Genomic DNA, 25,496 nt, shown 5'->3' on the forward strand with positions numbered 1-25,496 from the left:
GGAAGGCGAAAGGCCGGCGTGAGGGAGACGGAAGGGGAGAGATCGGTGAGTGGTGAGCGAATGAATGGGAGCGAGGCACATGGGTATGTTTATAACACGTACGGTCACAGGTGGTAACGATACCGATTCTAGGAAGGGGTGGGTGGATACTTCTGTGGATAAGCAACCAAACACACCCACAGTTGGATTCACTAGTGCAGCCAGAAACTGAACCACTCAACCAAACAAAATCTTATCTAAACCAGGCCAGGTATAACAGCCCAACCAAACAAGCCCATATTGTGTTGCTGGAGCCGGTCCTGCACTACCTAGGCTCAAATCCTAGCCAGGAAACCAAACAGACCCACAATTCCCACGTACCCGTCGGCCCATGACGGCAGAGCCTATAATGCACGACGCGAGCAAGGGAAAATGGATCGGACCCAGACAACCAAACTTATTCGGCCTTCGTGGAACGGGCCTGGCTACACCGGAGCCCATCAGAGAGAGCTGTTTGTCCTCGTCTCCGTCGGTCCGTCCACCTCAGCGATCTCATGCATTCCAAACACAAAAAAAAGTGAAGGAAAAAAAAACAACTGCCACTCCCCTGCTGTAGGGACGAAAAAGGTATGGATATTTTCCGTCCGTATTCGAAATCAAATTCGTTTAGAGGAGTTGAGATCTGTCCATATCCAAGTCTGGATATCCAACATTCGATACCGTATCCGTATCCGAATACTCAAATTATATATTTATGATGTCGATATCTCGTATCATATCTCATATAGTTAACACTATCCCTATTCAAATCCAAATTAAAATAAAAATATAAAAACAAATATAATATCGGTAGTTTTCATCCCTACCCTGCCCCGTACTTCCGTGTCTTCACGGCCTTCTCCGGACGGCCACACCCCCACTTCTCCAAAAATCCCAAAACACCTTGGGCTCCCGAGCAGGAGAGAGCAATGCAGCGAGCCATCCGGAAAGCCGCGGCTGCGACAAGGCGAGCGCTGTCGGCGGCGGCGAGGGCATCGCCGCCGCCTCCCCGCGGCCCCCTCGCGCCTGGCTGGGGCGCCACTAGGTGGTTCTGCAGCGGGCGGGAGGCGCTGAGCTACGACGTGGTCATCGTGGGCGCCGGGCCCGCGGGGCTCGCCGCGGCGATTCGGCTGAAGCAGCTCTGCCGCGCCGCTGACGCCGACCTCTCCGTCTGCGTCCTGGAGAAGGGCTCCGAAGTCGGTGCGGCGCCTCCCATAACACGCTTCCCCTCATTTATTCTGGAGCAGCTATGTGCTCTGCGTCATCTGCTTTGGGCAATTTTCTGGTTGCGCTGCAGGTGCTCATGTCCTTTCGGGGAATGTGTTTGAGCCCCGAGCCTTGGACGAGCTCATTCCCAAGTGGAGGCAAGAGGATGTACGCATTCTGTCTTCTGAACTGTGACGAGTTTATTTATTTATTTTTACTTAGAATAATCTCTCATGCATACAGACCAAGCATTACATGTGCCTTTGTGAGCTCGTGGTTCATTCACTTCACTTGACTTAGATTCATTCAACTGATAGTATATTTTTATCTAGTTTTCAATTCAGGTATAGAACAATTCCAATTGCTAGTCTCTATGGCTGTACTTTTGATTTTATTAGAAATCCAAACCTTCTGAGAATTTGATTTGCACAATGAAGTACATTTTGTTGGATACATCTTTCTTTCTGTATACGCGTTACTTGAATTATTTTCTTGTCAGCAATGCAGATTGGAAACCACGCAATGAGCTGTTTGTGGTAATTTGGTTATGTTGTGTTTGACAGTCTCCAATCAGAGTTCCTGTCTCATCTGACAAGTTCTGGCTGTTAACAAAGAACCAAGCATGGACACTGCCATCTCCATTTGACAACAAAGGAAACTACGTGATCAGGTGCCAACATTTTGCTGTGTTCATCATCTAGATCCACGCCTTTTAAAGAAGTCTGTCATTCCTCCTGTTCTAGAGGGTCAGGCTTTGCTGAAAAATTTACTTGTGTCCAGCTTGAGCCAATTGGTGCGATGGATGGCCACAAAAGCTGAAGAGTTGGGTGTTGAAGTATATCCTGGTTTTGCTGCTAGTGAGGTACCATCATTCTTCATATTAGAAACCCTTATGTGGAAAGACTAATATTTGTCTGAATTCTTCTCTAACAGATACTTTATGATGAAAATCAAATAGTTACAGGAGTCGCAACCAATGATGTTGGTATTGCTAAGGATGGTACCAAAAGGGAAACTTTCCAAGCTGGTGTAGAACTAAGAGGCAAGTAACCTTCGCTCCTTATATAGCAGGGATAATCATCTGTCTAGCAGATAATGTGCTGAAATATCGAGTGTGTATTGAGTTTGCCAGTGGTGTTTTTTTCCTTGTTTGGAATTTGGGTAGACGGGCAATACACACACTTATTTTATTTATATAAATTGATAACTTGCTTTTCCGTTCTGTGTGTTCCACTCATGCATCTATTCTCATGGCCAGCTACTTTGAAAATACAGGGCGAATAACACTGCTTGCTTAGGGTTGCCGAGGTTCATTATCAGAGGTCAGCATGTGTAATGCTAGTTTCGTTTTTTTGTCCTTTAACAATTTATTATTATTATTATTATTATTATGCTTGCAGTTTGATGCTAAGGCCTAATCATATTTCAGAAAATAATAAGAAATCACAAGCTCAGAGAGAGAGGGCAAGGGCAACATCAGACATATGCTCTTGGAATTAAGGAGGTATTCTGATATCCGTTATACCACTTCTAGTTTCCAAATGCCTTGTTCTCAGTTTTGATGGAAGCAACCTTATATCCCCCATAAAATGAGAAGATTGTGTCCCTGAATTATGTCAATTCATCTACATCATTATACAGACAATAAGCCATATATGCTGTAGTTCTGTTTGATTATCTATGTTTTTGTTGTTTCACAAATCTGTGTTTGTTTTTGCTTAGTCAACGTTTCTGAGGAATTTCACCATGCCCTTTATTTTTTTTTTTCATTCCGAGCTATTCCCTTTCCCATTGTATTTCAGTTTATTGAACTGTGACTCATGAGCTCTCTTTATAAACTTTTGCATCCTTAAACCTTTTCTGCTAACTACTTCTAGAGGAGTTATTAATGCCACTCATATACTAAGTGCATTCTATTCTTTAGGTTTGGGAGATTGAAGAAGGAAAGCACAAGCCAGGTTATGTTATTCATACTGTTGGATGGCCTTTGGACACTAAAACATATGGAGGATCATTCCTATACCACCTTGATGATAGACAGGTCACTGTTCTGTTAGAGATGCAAACTGGTATTCAAGTATTATGCATGAGCTCTGCCACATAAATAAAGATTTAGTATTCTATCCTTGGGGTTTTGTTTTTCTGATAAAGGAAAAAGCACACTAAATATCATATTGTAGTCTGCATTATACACAAACTAAGCAACATTAACTTTATTTTCCGCTGCTCTTGCTTAGAGAAGTTGTCTACTTAGCACAATGCGGCAAAAGAAAAAACTTTTGTTTAGTTTGTGCCCAAAAGAAGACTCAAACCACCAATTGATCACTTATCAGTTATCACAGGGTGTTTAGTTGCAGGTTGAATAGATATGAGTTTCTTTTCATAATCAAACTTCCTGCAATGTTTATTCAAACGTTTAGATCACTGATGGCTAAGTAGTAAGTGGTTGCACTTAATGTGTTATCTCCTCTCATTTTTCAGTTAGCAATTGGTCTGGTTGTTGCGTTGAATTATCGAAATCCTTTCCTTAGTCCCTATGATGAATTCCAGGTATGTGGTTTTTCTTTGTCGATGCATTTTGAATTTTTGATGGCAAGTACGCCACTTGTCTTTCTTTAAGGGTAATAGGATGCTATAGAGATTTCAATAGAGGGGCCTTCCTGAAGTACCCCTGCCTAGTTTAGTTTATGCTACAATTTAGAAGGCCCAGAGATCTTGCTCATTGCTAATTAATATTAAGGATGGGTAGTTTAGAAGACGGACTGGTTTACTGCGAATTAATAAATAGAATGGACCTATTTTTCTCTAAATGTTGTGCAATCATATTTCAGAAATTTAAGCAGCATCCTGCTGTCAGAAAACTTTTGGAAGGTGGAACAGCTATTCAGTATGGTGCACGTACTCTCAATGAAGGTGGTTTCCAGGTAAGATGACATTTCAATTTGGCAATTCTGTAGCAAATAGACAAACATAAGCTCTATCTGTTATCCATATCAAGTTTCTTTTATTTCAATCATTGTACATGGGTGTCACTAATGTTTCACCTCATAACATGGTTAACTACACGATACGACCTTTGTAAGCTGAAGTATAGCTTGGTACTCATTTATTGTCCTATGCGAGTTTCAGCACCTGTCTAAGTTTGTGTTTTTGTTGTTGACAATTATTACTAAGGCCTTGTTTGGATGCATGTGTATCAACTTCAATCCACATGTGTTGAAGTGGATTGGAATGGAACTTAGTTTAATTCCACTCCAATCCACTTCAACACATGTGGATTGAGATGAATACATGCACATCCAAACAAGGCCTAAAAGATCTCCAAGAGCTCCTGGTCAGGGATTTTACAGGAGGTGTGTGTTTTTAGTTTTGGGGTAGCTGGTCGCCTTTTTTGCCTTTTTCTAGTTTTTCCTTTTAGAGTTTTCATGTTTTAGGTGTGTCTTCAGGTGGGAGGAGGACTCCTTTTCACCCGTGTTTTCTTCTCTTCTCTTGTATTAATGAAATGATACACAAATCTTTTGCGTGTTCGAAAAAAAAACTAATATGACAATGATGAGTTTATGTCAAATTTCAGTCAATACCATATCCAGTTTTCCCTGGAGGTGCAATTATTGGATGTTCTGCAGGATTTCTAAATGTTCCCAAAATAAAAGGAACCCATACGGCTATGAAATCAGGTATCTTTCTACTGAAATGTTAGTTTGTTTGGAACTTTACTAGAGCTTGTGGATAACTTAATTGTCAACTCTGTTGCTTAGCTCAGCTTCATGGTTGATGTATATCTCTGCCCATCATCGCTCTGTCTTTTGCTTGAAATCCTTTTTCAATGCTCATTCTTCTTTTCTGATTATATTTTGAAATTGCGTTAATTATTTTTGGTGGAATGCTAATTTTAGACTCCATCTTAGTCAACAGTAAATGATGTTTGGACACTGCACTAATTATCGTGTCCTAACATCATATATTGTTGACTGGAGGGAGTAGTTTATTGATAAGCCTTGTACTAAAGGGATGGATGTGTAAAAAAGGTATGCTTGCGGCGGAAGCAACTTTCAAGTCCCTTGTTGAAGGATCTTCGATGGAACTGTACTGGGAGAACCTCAAGAAGTCATGGATATGGGAAGAACTTCATAAAGCTAGGAATTATAGACCAGTATGTGGTTATTTTATGGTTGAGTTTTCCAAACAAACTTACCTTTGGTATCTGGTTAAATATCTAGTTCTGTAAGCTGAGGGGGAAAAGAAGGCAAATTCTGCTATCTTCTTTTTTTCCGAATGTAGTAAGTCAATTAGTTGAATGTGTATTTATTACTGTTTTTTTCTTCCAGGCATTTGAATATGGATTTATTCCGGGCATGGCTTTGTCTGCACTGGAACGGTGAGGTCCCTATTACGAAAATTACTTGAGTCTTAGTCATTGAGATATTTCTATTGCATTCACTGAGTCATGTCTATATTTTGAACTTTTAGCTACATATTCAAAGGGAAGTCACCTTATACATTGAAGCACGGGAGACCCGATCATGAAGCAACAGATGTGAGTCTGCAGTGCTGCTGTTGCTTGTAGTGATAACTGCTTTGTTAGAAAAAAAAACATTCAAATGCATGACATTGTCTATTGAGACTGACAAAAGACTTGTGCACAGACGGCCAATCTGCATGTGCCTATTCAATATCCTAAACCAGATGGACAGATAACATTTGATGTCCCAACATCTTTATACAGGTAATGTCTGCAGCAAGAGACAACCTTCTTTTCTTTGTATGCACTCCATATTTGTGCTTGTTGACTATTGCTTCGCCATTCATGGGGTAACTGGTAACAAGTATGCTAGTTGTGTCTAACATGGTATTATTGGTATAGGGTTGATTACCCAAATGTGTGACTCTGAGATTTGCCTAAAAAATTATAACCAAACAATTATTTTTTGATATTACAATTACTTCAGCCTGTATATTGTAGTCTTCCAAGGGGCTAGGTCGTTCCAGGTCGTGTGTATATGTAACAAAAAGGCGCGTAAGTAATTTTGTGATCCTTTGGGTGTGTGGGTGTTGGTGTAACCAGGGTTCTTTACCCTTTTATCCTTCTTTAATATAATGATACGCAGCTCTTCTGTGAGAAAAAAAAATATATTGTAGTCTAGAAATGCACTTACAAGAATATATTTTCAATCTGTATTTCTCTCCATCCGTCATTCCTTTGGTACAGGAGCAATACAAACCATGAGCATGATCAGCCGCCTCATCTCCGCTTGAGGGATCCTATAATACCCGAACGAGTAAATGTTCCACTGTATGCGGGGCCAGAATCATGCTATTGCCCAGCCCGGGTTTACGAGTACATAAAGTAGCCACACCTTGTTGAATTCCTGTTGGTCCCTTCATGTATCAATGATGCTAAAATGCTTAGTGACCAATAGTTTGCTGATCACTATTGGTTATGCCTGTTTTCGTGTAGATATGTCTCTGACGAAAAAGGTGACCCAAAGGTTCAAATAAATGCACAGAATTGTCTTCATTGCAAGGTAATTTATTTTGTTGTGGGTGAGATTTTCAGTCACCTAGATATGTGCATGAAAATTTGTACCCTTGTGTGTATCATGCATTTTGATCAAAGGTTTGCAATGGCTGGAAAGAATATTCGTCTCCATTCACTTTACTATAGAAAGAATAGATGTAGCCTTTTGATATTGATAATTATACTATGCACGAATGGACACTGAGAAAATTTTACTCTTTTAGCCTGTGCTGGGCCGAAGGGCGGGCCTGGTGCAAGTGGTAGAGTCTTACCGCCTATGACCGGAAGATCCCGGGTTCGAGTTGCGGTCTCCTCGCATTGCACAGGCAAGGATAAGGCTTGCCATTAACACCCTTCCCCAGACCACGCACAGAGCGGGAGCTCTTTGCATTGGGTACGCCCTTTAGCCTGTGCTGGGCCATCCAACCTAAATTACTTGTCCACTGTATTTTCAGGCTTGCGACATAAAAGATCCAAAGCAGAACATCGAATGGACTGTTCCAGAAGGTGGAGGTGGCCCTGGTTACACAGTAATGTAGAATACTGAAAGGAAAAAACATGATGCCTTCAAAAATAATAACGGCTCATTCACCACCGGTGTCACACTCACACTGGACCAAATCCCCATCCAAACCTGGCTAATGGGGTTGGAAGTTGCATCGTGTATGTGGCAATAAGCAACTTCCCTAAGCAGTAGACAGGATGTCAGGATGTTCGTAGGTACCGATCAAGATCAGTACAATATAAAAGAAGCGTGCTTCACATGGATGGCACAAGCAATTGGTCGAGTGGGTGTCGTGAATGTAAAACTATTTGAGGATGCAATTTGTGGATCAATAACATGGGCTGTAACAGAGATCTGGCCGAAACGAAGGATCGTAAGAGGTGAAATCTGCAATCCCGGTAGCATGTGAGCCATAACACTCGATTTGAACTCCTGCCTGCCAGAAGCAACATATCGTGAAATTGAGGGCCTGGTTGGTAGGGCTCTTCCCTGGCTCCTGCGGAGGAGTCTTGCCAAGCATTTTCCTAGAGAAGTTTTTTAGAAAAAAAAAAGGTAGAGGAACGGGAGCCGTCGTTTTGGAGGAGCCACAAATTATGGCTCGTCCAAAACGGCTCTGGCTCCTCTAGAGGAGCCTCTCAAGACGAGTCGTGCCAAGCACCCCTCGAGTCCTCTCCAATCTCCATCCGGTGCAGGCACCTACCCAGGCGTCCATCCATCCTGTGGCTCCCAGCCGAGCCCGAGCAAAGAGCGGACGGAGACCGTTTGGTAGGGCTCTTCATCCATCATCATGTGGCTCTCTTGGTCCTTCCATCCTGTGGCTCCCAGCCGAGCCCGAGCAAAGAGCGGACGGACTGTTGAGTAGGGCTATTCTCTAGCTCTGGCTTCGGTTTCAGCGGAGGAGCTCTACCAAATGGTTTAGTAGTAGGAGTCGTTTGAAGTGATTTTTCAGTAAAAAAAAAGAGCCGAAACTGTTTTGGAGAAGTCACGAGCCCTTGAGGAAGAGCCCTACCAACAGGAGGAATGGAAGATGCAGAAGCAGAATTGACTTAACCTGAGGATGCATAAGCATAATTGGTACGTAGACATAGGTGTTTTTTTCTACGATAATGACGCGACCCATGCGTCCGAACGGACGGACGCTCCGTTCTGAAATGCATGTGTCGTCTAAGCGTCGTTGCCATAGCCCCCACCTGTCCTCTGCGTCATCGTCGTGCCCTACCCTGCCCTCTGTGTGCCGCCACCTCTGCTCCCACCCATCCTCTACATCGTCGTGCCCGCCTCACCCTGCCCTCTGCGCGTCGTCGCCCAGCTCTGTGCGGCGTCACCTTCTGTGCGTCGTCGAGCTCCGTGTTGTCGGCGAGCTCCACGCCGTCAAGATCCGCATTGCCGACGAGCTCCACGCCGCCAAGATTCGTGCCACTAGCGAGCTCCACGCACCTCTGTCGAGCTCTGCGTGCCAATGAGCCTCCGTTCGACCAAGCAGAAGGAGATGTTGCTCTGATAATCCTATGTTGCAAGCCTATATTTCGAATGTTTCAGGTGTTTCGAGCGCATGTTGCAGGTGTTGTGTTGCATGTTGAGGATAAGAGTCCTAGCCAGTGTTAGACTATCTTCAACAACCGCTACCTAAAATATAAGACCTATTCCACGTTTGGGTAGCGCTACAAGTAAATGGTTCAATATTCATTTTTGTCTTTTCCAACAAGAAGACCCTAAAGAGAATCATCTCTGCAAATGGGTCTCCAGGAGAGAGGATATTCAGATTTGGGTTATACCTCTCCTGATCCCCAAAATGAGCCTTTCATATAGGTACTCTGTTGGAGGCTATAGATATTCTGTTAGAGACCCATTTTAGTTTTGGGTCTCCTGATGATCTCCTATTGGAGACAGATGTGATGAATTGTATTGTCTTGTCCCGAATTCACGAACTGTACTTATGCGAGTTAGAATAGTCACGTCTAACCATAAGACGGTCTGAGTCTATTGGAACCAATGATGCAAAATGCAAATTATGTTGCAGCCCTACGGCATGCTTGCTAGTTAATCAATATCTTAATTGTTACTACATGGTTATTTTTTTTTGGAGCTATTTCATTTCCAATATTACCAGACTATTTCTTTTGCGATAATAATGTATCTTTTACTTTATATACTTTTTCTAAAGAAAAAAAAAGTGAAAATGAAAGTGCACACCGGCACCTTTCTGCCACGCGTTCCGACCATTCTGTAGGCATCACGTGCATCTCGTGGCGTGGTTTACGCACGTCACTGTCGGTCTGGCGAGGCAGTGGCTCTGATGTGCCGGTGCCGACGGACGATCCAGACGCAAATGGTGTCAAACAGTAGTGGCAGTGCAGGATTCTGACCCGCCCAAGAACATCTTTTGAGTGCCACAATACAGTGCATTCTAACGTCCAGGCGTCCAGCTCAATCGCCAGCCAGCCGGCTAATGGCGTCCGTGCAGAGCGTTTGCATGAGCGGGGAAGGAGAGACGAGCTACGCCAAGAACTCCGCTATTCAGGTTGCTCCCTCATCCTCATGCCCTCCTCTTCCTCTTCCATCACGTTCACGCGGTCTCAGAATCTCAGATCATTTGGGACGACGTGGCCATCTGGCCCTAGCTAGATCAAGTCGATGTTCGATGTAACTTGTGTGAGTTTCTCAGAGTGGCGTGCAGAGCAGAGTGAAGCCTCTGGTCGAGGAGGCCATCTCGGACCTGTGTAGATCAGCCGTGCCGGGCTGCCTCCGGGTAGCAGATCTGGGGTGCTCGTCGGGGCCGAACGCGCTGGCGCTGGCGTCGGCCGCCGTTGACGCCGTGCGGCGCCAGCCGCACTGGGCGGAGCAGTGCCGGGAGATCTGCGTGTACCTCAACGACCTCCCGGAGAACGACTTCAACACGGTGTTCAAGGACGTGCCGTCGTCCCTGCTGGGGCACGGGGGAGTGGACAGGGACAGCGGCCTGCTCGTCATGGTGTTCGGTGCCCCGGGGTCGTTCTACGGCCGGCTCTTCCCCGCCAAGACGCTGCACTTGGTCTGCTCCTCCTTCAGCCTCCACTGGCTCTCCCAGGTTAATTTGCATTGCCGCCCGGCCAAAACCGTCGCATACCAATCAGTCATAATCTCCTGGTGTTTCTGCGGAAATCAGCAGTGTTTGTTTACTAGGAGTATGAAATTTGGCAGGTTCCGCAAGAACTGGTGGACGGAGTGCTGATAAACAAGGGCAGCGTGTCGGCGGGGAGAACGAGCACGCCGGCCGTCACCGCAGCCTACGCCCGGCAATTCGAGCAGGATTTCAAGCGCTTTCTGGCGTCACGGGCCGAAGAAATGGTGCCCGGCGGATGGATGGTACTCTCCCTCTGCGGTAGACCTGCAAAGGATTTCTCCAGTCAAGACCGCTACCCGGAGTTCATCGCCGAGATCCTACAAGACTTAACATCCCAGGTAGCTGGCTCGCTACAAAAGTATGCATGGGCGTGGGTGATGGCAACAAACTGAATTCAGTTCGTGTTTTGACTGCCTCGCTAACGGCGGATTGGCGTGGCGCGCGTGCGTGCAGGGGGTGATCGCAGCGGCGGAGGTGGACTCGTTCAACGAGCCGTTCTACAGCCCTTGCCAGGAGGAGCTCCGCGGCGCCGTGGAGCAGGAGGGCTCCTTCGAGATCGTCGGCCTGGAGAGCCACGATTTCCTGGAGAGAGGGCCCCGGGGAGACGCCGAGAGGAGCAAGGCCATGGCGAGGTTCCTGCGCGTGCTGGACGAGTGGCTGCTCGTCCGGCACTTCCGTGTCGACGGCATTGGTGACGCCTACGCCAGGGCGGCGGAGGAGCGGTACATGGGCCCGGCCGCGGAGGAGGACATGACGGGCGTCGTTCTGATCCTTTCCCTCCGGAGGAGAAAATAGCCATGCAAGTGCGACGGCGCTATATTGACAATCCGATCCTAGCCCTTGTTTAGGTGCCCGATTTTGGACAACCAAAATCACTGCACCAATACTGTAGCGTACCGTAGCGTTTTATTTGTATTTGGTAATAATTGTCCAATCGTTGATAAATTAGGCTCAAAACGTTCGTCTCGCAAAGTACGACCAAACTGTGTAATTAGTTTTTGATTTCATCAACATTTAGTACTTCATGTATATACCACAAAGTTTGATGTAACGGAGAATCTTCTTTTTACGTAGTGCCAAAGTTTGGATTTGATGGGAACTAAGGGCGTGTTTGGTTGCCCGCATAAGGGCAAACCAGGCTCCCGGGATGCAGCCTGCTCATATTTGGTTCCCTGGCCACCCTCCCGAGCCAGGCTCCGCTCGTGCAAAAGTCCTCTCCTGGCCTGGCTCACGAGGAACGCCCAAATCGGCCGTTTTTCTTCAGCCTGGCTCGCTCCGTCCTCCCGAGAGCTCGCGCGCCTGGCGATTCCGTGCGTGGGGAGATGGCGCGAAGATCCTAGGGTTACCTTCCCCGTTCCCGCCATTCACCGCCTCTATATCTTTCCTCCCGCCGCCTCCCTCTCTTCTTCTTCTTGTCGCTCCCTGTCTGCGCCGCCGGTAAGCTCCACCTCCTCTTCCTCCTCCCCCGGTGTTCTTGATGGATTTGTGGCCTCCTAATGCCTACCCTCTCTCTCAATTTGTTGCAGGTGCCGTGGATTTGCGTCTTCTCGAAGCAAGTGAGTTTTTCCCCTTCTCTTTCTTCATTTTTTCTGTGCGATTTGAAACCCTAGGTCACCATTGATTGTTGATCTCGCTGCAGGCACACCAGATCTAATTTCTTGGCTGTTATTGCGGTATGGATCCTTGTTCTTATGTCTCATTTTTTTTCTTGTTTTTTCCAAGTAAAAATCCTATTTTCTGTATGCTAATCCTCTTTTCTTTGCTTGTGTGCTTGCAGATCTGAGCTCTCTCACCTACTGGGTTGGGCTTTTGCTGGTGCTGCTGCTTGTTGACGTGGGTATTTTGTATTTCTACTCCCCCTCTCGCCTCCCCCCTAATCTGTACCGTGCGATAGTGAGTCCTGCGTTCTTGGATTTGGATGCATGTCCTACTTTGTGAGATTATGAGCAAGTATATGAAGTTGCCATTTTGTCTGAGCTATTGTTCAAGTCTGTGATGATTCCTTTTGTCCTGAGCTATTGCCTTAGTCTATGATGATGCCTTTTTCTAAGCTATTGCCCTAGTCTGTGATGATGAAAGTCTTATTTTTAGCATGTTCTAGTATATGATGAATCCTTTTTCTGAGCTTTTGTCCAAGTCCATGATGATGACATTGTCATTTTGAGCATTTGTCCTTAAATTCCATTCATTTTTTCTAGATGGACTTAGAAGAGAAGAGACACATTCTTTTTGCTCGTGCTGCTTGCTACACTTAGAATGCTTCAGAGTCAGCGGCCTCAGATCAGTTATGGTCCAATGAGCATTAGGGATGAGGAGCGCCAAAGGAACTTAAACTTAATTTACAACTACAATGATATAGAGTGTGTGAACATGCTTAGAATGAGAAGGGCACCCTTTTTCCTGTGATTCTTCACTTGATCTGAGACTTTGGGCAATAGCAATGATATTTTTTTTCTGTGATTCTTCACTTGATCTGAGACTTTGGGCAATAGCAATGATGTTTTTTTTTGTAATACTACACTTGATCTGAGACTTTGGGCATGTGCAATGATGATAAATTTTCTGTGATACTACATTTATACTGAGGCTTTGGGCATGTGCAATGATGATAAATTTTCTGTGATACTACACTTATGCTGAGACTTTGGACATGTATCCCGGGAGCCTGGTTTGCCCTTATGCAATGGTGGTGGCCTGTCCCTGTGCAGTGGTGGCATCTTTTATGCATACCTAACTACAACTGGTGGATGTGTAGTGGGTTGACCTTTTCTTTTGTGCAGTTGATCTGATCCTGCATAGCTTATTTACTAACACTAACATATAGTTAGTGTCTTAGATAACCCTGCACCTACAACCTAGATCAACCTAGTGGTGGTAATCTGACCATAAGTTCATTGCCAATGATGTGAACCTTGTGGTTTTGAACTTGATATGGGCACCAGCCTATGCCTGTGATTTGCACAATTTTATTTTGAGCACTTACCTTATTGCTTGTGATGTTTGTTTTTTTATATCTGAACACATGTCCATTGCCTGTGATGCTTTATGACTGAATTGAGCACTTATCCATTACCTGTGATGTTTTTGGATTGATTTGAGCACATATTCATTGCCTGTGATGTTTTTTAATTGATCTGAGCACATGCTCATTGCCTATGATGTTATTTTGATTAATCTGAGCACATGTCCATTGCCTGTGATGTTTTTTTTGATTGATCTGAGAACATGTTCAGCTATGGCTTGGTATGTTGTTCATGTTGGGAAGGAGCCTGGGGTCTACTCCAGCTGGGCCGAAGCACATGCTCAAGTAGTTGGTTTCAAGGGAAACTGCTAAAAAAAATACGAAACAAGAAATGAAGCTTTGCTAGCTTTCTATAGTGATCAACCTGAAAATCTACCTCCCCTCCAACCTGTCAGTGCACCTCTACTAGAAAATGATGGAAATGACAACTTTCACTTGTGCCACAGTTCATTTATACTTGTAATAGCAGTAGTTATTGTCTTGCTAGTAGGTTTTTTCATTTGAAAATTGATGTAATATCTGATGTCAACTAGTGGGTGGTAATGTTACCACTACATGCAAGAGGTGACTAGAACTTGTTGTATACAGCCAACCAAATAATGATCCATGCATGTGCTTTTTAAATCTGCAAACACATGCATGCAACCAAACACTGTCTCAGTCTAGCCTGATTCCACAGATGTATGCAACCAAACAACCCTTGTTGCATGCATCTGGCCTGGGCAAATGTAGCCTGGCTGCCTGGAGCTGGCCTAGCTGGGCTGGGAATGGTACCAAACACGCCCTAAACGCCCCTCTAGCACAGATCAAATCAAAGTAAAACATGCCCTTTTCTGTTTGTGCTTTGCTAGCTCCGGACGTCTGGTGCGCGAGACGTGTCTGAACGTCCGTGCGTGCTGTCCGTCCTTTTGATTTTGTCACATCAATCAATTCGGCAGCCATCGGTTCTCGCATGGCCGTAGGCTGCAGGGCTCTTTCGCTGGATGCTCCTGCTGCGCCCACATGCTCCTGCTGCGCCTAGTCGCACGCTGCTGCCGCACCTACCGGCGCGCTACGGCTGCTGTTGTCGCCACACGCTGCTGCTGCCGCGTCCGCTTCGCTTTCCACGCATGTGGGACCACTGTGCCCGCGGAGACCACCTCTGTCCAGCGCATGTTTACGGAACACTTACAATATACGTCTAAAAAGATAAAACATTTACAACATAGTCCTTGCAACATATGTGTATGACCACGGTAATATATGCAACATTCAGATAAAACACTTACAACATATACATTTGAAATAGCTGAAATATTTAAAACATACACTTGCAATATACGTGTACGACCACTCAACATATGCCGCATCCAGATTATGTTGGATATAATATGGGCTTTGCCCATATAATATTTAATAATTAAATAAAACTCTATGGTGCGTAACATTAAGTGTTATATGGTTTAATACCATACGGGATTTTGACTGAACGCTAACTCAGCTTATATGGTTGGAAATTATTCATCTAAATTGAGAAGCTGAGAAAAGAATAAAGGCGTGCCACGCGCGCGCGTGCCGCCACCACCGCCGGGCCGTGGGCGAGGCAGGCGGCGAGCGGGCGGGCGTGGCCAGTCTTTTGCCACTTAAATCCACATTATCACGGGAGTTTCGCTCCTTGATGGTGGAGGCTAACTGACTGTCGTCCCTTCCGCTTCCCGTCTCCTGGGATTCTCCGTTACCTTCGTCTTCTCTCCCCCGTCAGCAGCCATATATCATGTCTTCCGTCAGTCCAGACCCCATCTTTTATAACCACTTCCGAGAGAACCACAGATCAGCAGCCTTCTAATTTACCTGACTCGTACCTCTACGCGCACGGAGGAGCGGGAGAGCAGGTGCCTCCGGAACCCTCGTTCGCCTGAGAATCCTGCACTGGGTGAGCGGCGATTAGGTTTTTAGGGAGCGATCCACGACTGCTCGTCCATCTTCTTCCTGGAGATCGCTCTTGGATCCGTCGTCTCCCTGGAACGTCAAGGCATCTTCTTCCTGGTGATCCGTTCATGGGACTGTACTGCGAACATCTTCCTGCATCGATTGTGGTCCACGACTTTGAGCAACGCACTATGTCGACTAGTGCGAATGGAGCCTCCGATGCCCTCGGCATGGGACCCTCCGCTGGGTACAGTCTAATCTATGTGATTACTGTATTTTGTATTCTTATTATATCAATCAGTATGTCATCTATGCATGCTGTGGCGTTCATAAGAAATATACACATGCACATATATGCTGTCATAAACCTGCTGCTGTTATATTTCTGGATTAAACTGATAATGAAAATGCCTAAATTCCTAACAATCCAAAACTCTAATGTTAGACAATTTTCTGTCAGTGGATTTGCTGCCGCTTTGAAGCCGAATAATTTTGATGGCAAGAATTTTATGATATGGCGTGTAAAGATGGTATTGTGGTTGACTGCGATGAACTGCTATCATACCGCACAGGGGAAGTCTGAACAAGTTTACTCCTGAGGAGGAGCGAAAGTTCTTGGCTGCCGATAACCTGTTTCGAGGCGCCATGATTAGTGCACTTCATCCTAAGTATGAGAAAAACTACATATCTTGCACATCAGGCAAAGAATTATGGGATACTCTTGAGGTAAAGTTTGGGGTTTCTGATACTGGTAGTGAGCTGTACCTTATGGAGCAGCTGTATGACTACAAAATGGTTGAAAACTGTTCTGTGGTCGAACAAGCTCATGAGATACATGCGCTGGCAAAGGAACTAGAACATTTCCATATTTGTTGCCCGATAAGTTTGTGGCTGGCGGTATAATTGCTAAGTTGTCACTTTCTTGGAGGGATTTTGCTACTTCTCTAAAATATAAGAGACAAGAGTTTAGCGTGGCTGAGCTTATTGGATCTCTTGATGTTGAGGAGAGGGTGAGAGCAAAAGACAACCTGTGGAAAAGGAGTTGAGTCTTCCGCTGCCAATATGATGCGAAGAAAAACTCATTTGCATCTCATAATAAAAAGAAGAAGAACATGCAAGAGAATAACAATGCAAAGCCTAAGTAGACCGCACAGTTTAAGAAGAAAAACAACAAGAAAGGTGGAGGATACTTTATTTGTGGGAGTGATGAGCATTGGGTAAGTGCGTGTCCTAGACCGCAAATACAAGCAAGAAAAGAAATCAGCAAATGTGGTCATTAGCGAGACTGCAGGAGGAACATCTGGGTATGGTAATTCTTTACCCTTTGTTCTTTCAGTTTGTCTTTCACCTGAGTGGTGGATGGACAGTAGGTGCTAATATTCATATGTTTGCTGATAGTTTCTTTGTTTATTTCCTATCAGGGCTGGCAGGAGTGGAGCCTTGCTGATGGGAAAACGGTTCGCATGCGCATGTTCTTGGTGCTGATACGGTTGTTCTGAAGTTTACTTTGGGAAAGACGGTGCTATTAAGGAACGTGCAGCATGTCCCCTCCATCAAGAAGAATCTTATTAGCGCTTCTCAGATGTGTCGCGATGGCTTTAAAATTGTGCTTGAGTTCAATAAATGTGTTGTGTCGAGACATGGAACATTTGTTGGAAAAGGATATGATTGTGGAGGCTTGTTCCGCTTATCTTTGCTTGATGATGTGTGTAATAAAGTAGTGAACAATGTTATTGTTTCGGATGAGTCGAATATATGGCATTCACGACTTTGTCACACTAATTTTTGGCTGTCTCACACGGCTTGCAAATCTGAATTTAATCCTGAAATTTAACTTAGTCAAAGATTCTACGTGCCAGGTGTGTGTGCAATTAAAGCAACCGCGCAAGCCTCACAAGGCTGCTGAGGCGAGGAACTTGGCACCATTAGAACTCGTTCATTTTGATTTATGCGAAATGAATGGCGAATTGACTAAAGGTGGTAGACGATACTTCATGACATTTATAGATGATTGCACTAGATTTTGCTACGTGTATTTATTAAAAACAAAAGATGAAGCGTTGCATTATTTTAAGGTCTATAAAGCTGAGGTAGAAAATCAACTTGAGAAGAAAATCAAGCGTTTGCGGTCCGATCGCGGGGAGAGAATATTTCTCAAATGAATTTTCTGAGTTTTGCGCGGTGCATGGAATTATTCATGAGAGGACGCCACCATACTCACCATAGTCCTAATGGGATTGCAGAGAGAAAGAACCGCTACTCTAACTGATTTGGTTAATGCCATGTTGGAGACTGCGGGACTATCTAAGGAATGGTGGAGTGAGGCTATTTTGACAGCATGTCCATGTCCTGAATAGAGTGCCCACAAAGAACAAAGAAATCACACCATTCGAGGAATGGGAGAAGAAGAGATTAAATTTCTCTTACCTGCGAACTTGGAGTTGTTTGGCAAAGGTGAATGTGCCAATAAACAAAAAGCGAAAGCTTGGACCAAAGACTGTTGATGGTGTCTTTCTTAGTTATGCTATTCACAGCGTGGGTTATAGATTTCTAATTATAAACTCTAGTGTTCCTGAGATGGCTGTTGATACAATCATGGAATTTAGAGACGCTACATTTTTTAAGAATGAGTTTCCTATGAAAAATGCACCTAGCATAACTGGTCATGAATTTATAATTCCCCATGAGCATAGAAATTTTATTCCGATAGAACAAATTGAGGAACCCTATGTGCAAAATTCTGAGGAGGATGACACTATAGCCACCAGGAAAAGCAAGAGACAGATGACTACAAAGTCTTTTGGTGATGACTATATTGTGTAACTTGTGGATAACACACCAACGACCATTGAAGAGGCATATTTCTCTCCTAATGCTAACTTATGGAAGGAAACAGTACGGAGTGAGATAGATTCTGTTATGTCCAATGTAACTTGGGAAATTGTTGATCGTCCCTATGGGTGTAAGCCTATAGGGTGCAAATGGGTGTTCAAGAAAAAGCTTAGGCCTGATGGTACTATTGAGAGGTACAAGGCAAGGCTTATGGCCAAGGGTTATACTCAAAAGGAAGGTGAGGATTTCTTTGATACTTATTCACCGGTTGCCCGATTGACCACAATTCGAGTTTTGCTTTCCCTAGGCAGCCTCTTATGGTCTTATCGTTCATCAAATGGATGTTAAGACAGCTTTCCTAAACGAAGAGTTGGAGGAGGAGATCTATATGGATCAGCCGAATGGGTTTATGGCAAATGGTCAAGAAGGCAAAGTGTGTAAATTATTAACGTCATTATACGGACCTAAAACAAGCTCCTAAGCAATGGCTATGAGAAGTTCGACAGAACTTTAATATCTGCTGGCTTTGTTGTGAATGAAGCTGACAAATGTGTGTACCATCGGTATGGTGGGGGTGAAGGAGTCATTTTGTGTTTATATGTTGATGACATACTGAATCTTTGGATCCAGCCTCAAAGTGATCGAAGAGGTGAAGGGATTTTAACAAATAATTTTGAGATGAAAGATTTGGGAGATGCTGATGTTATTCTTAATATCAAGCTTCTAAGAGAAGGTGATGGTGGAGTAACTATGTGGAAAAGGTGCTGCGTCGCTTTGGGTTCAGTGACTGTGCACCTGCTCCTACACCTTATGACCCTAATGTGCTATTGAGGAAAAATCGAAGAATAGCAAGGGATCAGTTGAGATATTCCTAGATCATTGGTTCGCTCATGTATCTTGCTAGTGCAACAAGGCCAGACATCTCATTTGCAGTATGCAAGCTGAGCCGGTTTGTGTCAAACCTGGGAGATGATCACTGGCGTGCTCTTGAGAGAGTAATGCGCTACCTAAAAGGGACCATGAGCTATGGTATTTGTTATACCGGACATCCAAAAGTGCTAGAAGGCTACTGTGATGCCAACTGGATTTCTGATGCTGATAAGCTTTATGCCACAAGTGGATATGTGTTTTCGCTTGGAGGTGGCGTTGTTTCCTAGAAGTCTTGCAAGCAGACTATCTTAACGAAGTCTACAATGGAAGCAGAACTCACAGCATTAGACACTGCTGGATCTGAGGCTGAGTGGCTTTGTGATCTCCTTATGGATTTACCGGTTGTTGAAAAACCCATACCAGCTATTTCTATAAACTGTGATAACCAGACTGTGATTACAAAGGTTAACAATTCTAAGGACAACATGAAGTCCACAAGGCATGTTAAGAGATGACTAAAATCTGTCAGAAAATTGAGAAACTCCGGAATAATAGCGTTGGACTATGTACACACGTCTAGCAATCTGGTAGATCAGTTCACTAAGGGTTTGTCACGCAACGTGATAGAAAGTACATCGAGAGAGATAGGTTTGAGACCCACTTGAAATTTACTATAGTGGTAACATGTTCTATGTGATCGGAGATCCTGTGAAGTAGGACGGTGAAACAAGCTAGTAGTAAATTGTGAGGAAAGATCCTTAGTAAGACTCATTTCTGATGCATATCTTTCCTTTCTTTAAGGCAGGTTAACTTTTGCCTTAATGTGTTCCAAGTGGCTTGTCAAAGCAAAGATGTTGTTCTACAGAACATCTTTTGAGGAACACACCTATATGAGTCAGACTGCTGGTCACAGTCTATGAGATTTGGGTGATCTCTAAATACTCATGAAAGACACTGAAGTATGACTTATATGCTTCAAATAGAGGGGATGCCTTTTGCTGCCCAGTATCAGCTAAGGACTTTAGTGACATTCACCTCACACAAAACTGTCAATTCAAGGCTTAGTCTATTGTTCAGTTGTGACTGAGTGAAACTATTGTTCTAGATGGATGTTCAACTTAACAGTCTCCATCGAAACACTGGTATATAAAAGAAATGTGGTTCTAAGACTACTTTGTTACAAACCCTAGAGTTTAGTGGGGATTGTTGGATATAATATGGGCTTGGCCCATATAATATTTAATACTCTATGGTGCGTAACATTAAGTGTTGTATGGTTTAATACCATACGGGATTTTGACTGAATGCTGACTCAGCTTATATGGTTAGAAATTATTCATCTAAATTGAGAAGCTGAGAAAATGATAAAGACGTGCCACAAGCGCGTGCGCGCCACCGTCGCCACCGGCCGGGCCGTGGGCGCGGGCTGAGGCCGAGGCTGAGGCCAAGGCCGTGGGCGTGGCGAGGCAGGCGGCGAGCGAGTGGGCGTGGCCAGTCTTTTACCACTTAAATCCACATTATCATGGGAGGTTCGCTCCTTGATGGTGGAGGCTAACTGACTGCGTCAGTTACCGTCCCTTCCGCTTCCGCTTCCCGTCTCATGGGATTCTCCGCTGCCTTCGTCTTCTCTCCCCCGTCAGCAGCCATATATCCTGTCTTCCGTCAGTCCAGACCCCATCTTTCGTAACCACTCCTGAGAGAACCATAGATCAGCAGCCATCTAATTTTCCCGTCCCGTACCTCTGCGCGCACGGAGGAGCGGGAGAGCAGGTGCCTCCGAAACCCTCATCCTCCTGAGAATCCTGCACGGGGTGAGCGACGATTAGTTTTTTGGGGAGCGATCCGCGACTTCTCGTCCATCTTCTTCCTAGAGATCGCTCTTGGATCCGTCCTCTCCCTAGAACGTCAAGGCGTCTTCTTCCTGGTGATCCGTTCGTGGGACTGCACTACGAACATCGTCCTGCATCGACTGTGGTCTGCGACTTCGAGCAACGCATTGTGTCGACTAGTGCAAATGGAGCCTTCGATGCCCTCGGCATGGGACCCTCCGCTGGGTACAGTCTAATCTCTGTGATTACTGTATTTTGTATTCTTACTGTATCAATCAGTATGTCATCTATGCATGCTGTAACGTTCATAAGAAATATACACATGCACATATATGCTGTCACAAACCTGCTGCTGTTATATTTCTGGATTAAACTGATAATGAAAATGCCTAAATTCCTAACAGATTAAACACTTGCATCATATATTTGAAACAGCTGAAATATTTGAAACATACGCTTGCAACATACATGTATAGACATTGCAACATATGCAACACTAGATCTACTTTTGCAACATCCAAATAAAACATATGCAACATACATCTGAAATGCATAAAACATACGGATGTAACGTGTGCTCATCTACTTGCTGCCATCCAATAGAGACTCGTTGACGCGGAGCTCAATCCCACAACGCGAAGGTCGCATGCGGTCCACGGACCTCGATTGTGTGCCGCGTGAGTCCGGGCGGGAGGCGCGAGGTGCGTCAGAGTGCAGCGCGAGGCGCGGTTGCGCGGGCGAGGTGCGGGGGGTGACGGGTCCATCCTGTCTGGCCGAACGGACGCTCGGTAGAGAACGTTATGTTTTGCTTAGTTCCGAGTGCGCACTCATTATGCTTTGGGCATGCACACTTGTGGAAAGAATAAAAATTCAATAGGTATACTAGGCTGGTTTCGGTGGGGTTTTATGTCACTTTTTAAGATTCTCATATATTAAAAATTATGTAGACAAGTTTTATTTCTACGAGCGCAAATATAATAAAACCACCTAGGTGGGTTATATACTAGTTCATTAAGAAAATCCTTGGCGGATGAGAGAGAAAACAAGGAGAGGGACATGAGCCGGCGCTCGACTCACCGCCCGGTTGTGCGCGTCATACGAGAGAAAAAGAGGCTGCTGCTAGCCCTGGTAAGTTTGACTCTACAGGCACCCAACCATGCATGTGCTACATTAATGACTCTACATGCACCCAACCATGTAGATATAGCCACGTCATTATACTAGTGAAGGATTTTAGAGACGTGGCACCTACTACTTCCTCCATCCCACAAAGACCGTGGTTCTGAGATTTGAAAAAAAGTCCCAAAAGACCATCGTTTTAGGGGCATATACTCCCTCAGTCCCACAAAGAGCGTCGTTGTAGAAACATGTACATCTATCAAGAAAAAAATGGTATATTACAATATTGCCCCTACAAAAATCCAACCAAACCCAATCTAGTCTTTTACAGAGGCAATATTATAATTTACCATCTCTTCTTGGTAGATATGGCTGGTACTACAATGACGATCTTTGTGGGATGTAGAGAGTAGTCTTTAGCCGGCTGTCGACTACGTTGCTATCCTTGCTTTGAAACTCATTTTATCCCATTAAATTTTTATCATATCTTGCTTTATCAATATTATACCACGTCGGCTTATTTCATGTCTATAAACCTTCGTTGACACTGACCTTATAAAAAAATAAAAAGGTGACATTCGAACAAAACCCACCTATGGCTCTCCAGTTTTCTGCGACCGAGCGAAAGCCGGCGTCCTTGCTCTTTCCCGGCCCGCTCAAACACGCGAAGCTGACGACTCGGACGGAGCATCCTTCTTGCCGGGCTGTCCGCAGTCCAACTCCTACCCGGACTCGGAACCTAGCCCGCGTCTATATAAATCCGGAGCCCCGCCCCCGCCTTCTTTCTTCCTCATCAAATCAAGACGGTGGAATCCAAGCCCTAGGCCGCTCGTACTCGAGCCCGCCCGCCCAACCAACCAACCAAGGCCGCCGCCCGCACGCCCAAACCCCTCTCGCCAAATAAAACCCAGCCCCATTCAAAACCGTTTGCCTCCGTTCCGAGCTCCCAACGCCTGCGCCGAGTCCTCTCTCATCATGGCTTCCGCGGCGGGCGCGGATCCGACAGCGCTGGAGCTGGGGCAGCGCAGCGGGAGCGGGGCGTGGGGCGGAGGAGGAGGACGAGCCGCGGCGCCGGCGATGAACGACGCGTATGAGCCCGGGGTGGACCTCGCCATGCACCCGTCCGGCTTCGTCCCCACCCTCCAGTGAGTCCCGAGCCCTCGACGCAGATTGCGGTGACGCGCGTGCGATCTTTCATTGGGGATGGCGAAAACTTGGACGTGGGGAGCAGTTGGGTGGGGCGTTTTGTGGGTGATGGGGATTGGGGATGGGGTACGTGGTAATTTGGATGCGACCAATTGCACCGGCTCTTGGTTTTGATCTGTTAGTTGGGTTGGCGTCTGTGTGGATTGCGAACCAATTCGGGGCGTCGCGGGTTGCGTCTGGGGTGATTCGAAGGATTCGAATTCGCGTGTTCCTTGCTCGAATATCTGAACCGATTGCGACCGAACGTTCTGCGCTGAATTTAGCCCACCTCTTTACAAAGGTTCTTGAGACTGAGAGCTCAATCTTTGGATTGCATATCTAGTCAAGTACGTAGTACGAAATAGCAGTCGTTATCTCCGTGGGGTAGGGGAGTTATGCATGACCTGTTTGATCCTTAGCATGACATGGGGAGATTAATTAAAGTGTGTTGAACTTGCACCAAAAGGAACTAGCATGCCATCATTGTTGATCTGGCTGTAAAAGAGTTGCTGTTTTTCTTTTTTGAGGTAAAGAGTTGCTGTTTTTCTTTTTGATCCGTGTGATGGCTTTTTTCCTTGATTTAATTTCAAAAGGGTTGATAGGTGACTGCTTCTTTAATTTGCTGCCTAGTTTGAAATGATGGAGTCCTAACCAGCCTCTTGCTTGATGTGTCAGGAACATCGTATCAACAGTCAATTTGGACTGCCAGTTGGATCTGCAACAAATAGCCAACAGTGCTCGTAACGCAGAGTACAACCCAAAGGTATCATCGATCAGTGCCGCTACTGCCTTTTCATTTACCTTGGACATTTTCCATGGAACTATATATTACATTCGTTTATCAACTGCAGTCTCATCACCGTATAACCTTGATACTTGACAGCGTGTTGCTGCGGTTATCATGAGGATAAGGGATCCGAAGACAACAGCATTGGTATTTGCCTCAGGGAAGATGGTTTGCACTGGAGCAAAGAGTGAAGACCATTCAAAGCTTGCTGCGAGGAAGGTAAGGTCTTGTCATATTGTTTCGCCTATGCAGGGATAAACTGTTGATGGATGCCAATTTTGGCTGTTTGCTGAATTTTGCCATGTGACTTAATATGTATAATGCTATCCTCCATTGCAGTTTGCGCGCATTGTCCAGAAGCTCGGCTTCCCAGCTCGGTTCAAGGTAATACTTTTGTCGCTTTGATTCGTTCATTCAGAAAGAAAAAAGATACTCGATCTCTCACCTTGATTCAACGGGCCGGTTCTGGTGACATGCAGGATTTCAAGATCCAGAATATAGTTGGGTCATGTGACGTCAAATTTCCTATTCGTCTGGAGGGCCTCGCTTTGGCCAGTGGCACGTTTGCCAATGTAAGTTCGTCATAGCTGCACAATTAGCAACATTTGGAGCTCGGTCCTCGGTTCTTTCTTCAGTTCAAAAACTTGTGTGCCTTGTTGTTGTTGATCCTCATTGACCTGAAGAACTTATTAACCTGTTGCTCTCCTGATGTTTGACGTACAGTATGAGCCAGAGATCTTCCCTGGACTGGTCTACCGTATGGTGGAGCCCAAGATCGTGATCCTCGTCTTCGTCTCTGGAAAGATCGTCCTCACTGGAGCCAAGGTGCGGGAAGAGATATACACGGCCTTCGAGAACATATACCCGATGCTCGTGCAGTTCAGGGTGGGAAATTACGAGACGAACGTTTTGAGCCTAATTAGTCCATGTTTGAACACTATTTGCCAAATAAAAACGAACGTGCTACAGTAGCCCCAAAATCCAAATTCCTACAACTAAACACAGCCTAAAGCGTCCCACATCGCTTCTTGTTGGCATTCCATTCTTTTTTACTCTCTTACTTATGTATCTAACGCGAATTCCTACTGTGTGCCACCAGATAGAACGCGGCCCGTCTGGAAAAGGGCGCGAACACCATTGTTTGGCATATGCTTGATATGCTTCAGCCACTGCACAAGTGGACATAACACGACCTGGGTGCCAGATCCCAGAACTTTGGGCACGGACTGTCGGCACCAGTTTTTTCTAATACTTAGTTTTTTTTTTGGAGTTCTAGTAAATTGGGAGATTAGAATGAGAGGAATTTACACACTTTCTTCTATATTTGAAATGGTGCACAATCACGTGTCTGTTCATTCAGAAAAAAAAGGAACGAGGTTATATACGAGGCATCTGATCTGATAAAGAGCATGTCTGAGCTTCACTCTTCTAAAAGGGATAATGTAAAAGGTGTGATATATCATGATGATTATTACATGAGAAGAATGCACCTTGATTCCTTGAATCACGTTGGTAGACCCAAATATGCTCCGCTGGAGCTCAGATGGGCTCTGTAAGGCTGTTGTTAGATTTCATTTGAGAGAACGGTTATCTT

The 25,496-nt window shown here is 45.1% G+C and overlaps 2 protein-coding genes and 1 pseudogene across 2 annotated transcripts; all 3 read left to right on the forward strand.

Annotated features, from left to right (window-relative positions):
• Positions 1–911: 911 nt before the first annotated feature.
• LOC136523715 (electron transfer flavoprotein-ubiquinone oxidoreductase, mitochondrial-like) lies at positions 912–9,454 on the forward strand (annotated as a pseudogene).
• A 242-nt stretch (positions 9,455–9,696) lies between these two features.
• LOC136536524 (probable methyltransferase TCM_000168) lies at positions 9,697–11,145 on the forward strand. The gene is made up of 4 exons (XM_066528790.1): positions 9,697–9,768; positions 9,913–10,314; positions 10,428–10,688; positions 10,804–11,145. The coding sequence occupies exons 1-4, from the start codon at positions 9,697–9,699 to the stop codon at positions 11,143–11,145; spliced, it is 1,077 nt and encodes a 358-aa protein (XP_066384887.1).
• Positions 11,146–22,773: 11,628 nt separating this feature from the next.
• Positions 22,774–25,058, forward strand: LOC136536526 (TATA-box-binding protein 1-like). The gene is made up of 7 exons (XM_066528791.1): positions 22,774–23,075; positions 23,791–23,878; positions 23,999–24,121; positions 24,242–24,286; positions 24,382–24,474; positions 24,626–24,787; positions 25,002–25,058. Exons 1-7 carry the CDS (start codon positions 22,906–22,908, stop codon positions 25,056–25,058), a joined length of 738 nt encoding a protein of 245 aa, XP_066384888.1. The 5' UTR covers positions 22,774–22,905.
• The last annotated feature ends 438 nt before the right edge of the window (positions 25,059–25,496 follow it).

This window comes from Miscanthus floridulus, chromosome 2, assembly GCF_019320115.1.
Source record: "Miscanthus floridulus cultivar M001 chromosome 2, ASM1932011v1, whole genome shotgun sequence".
In the NCBI taxonomy this organism is placed as follows: Eukaryota; Viridiplantae; Streptophyta; class Magnoliopsida; order Poales; family Poaceae; genus Miscanthus; species Miscanthus floridulus.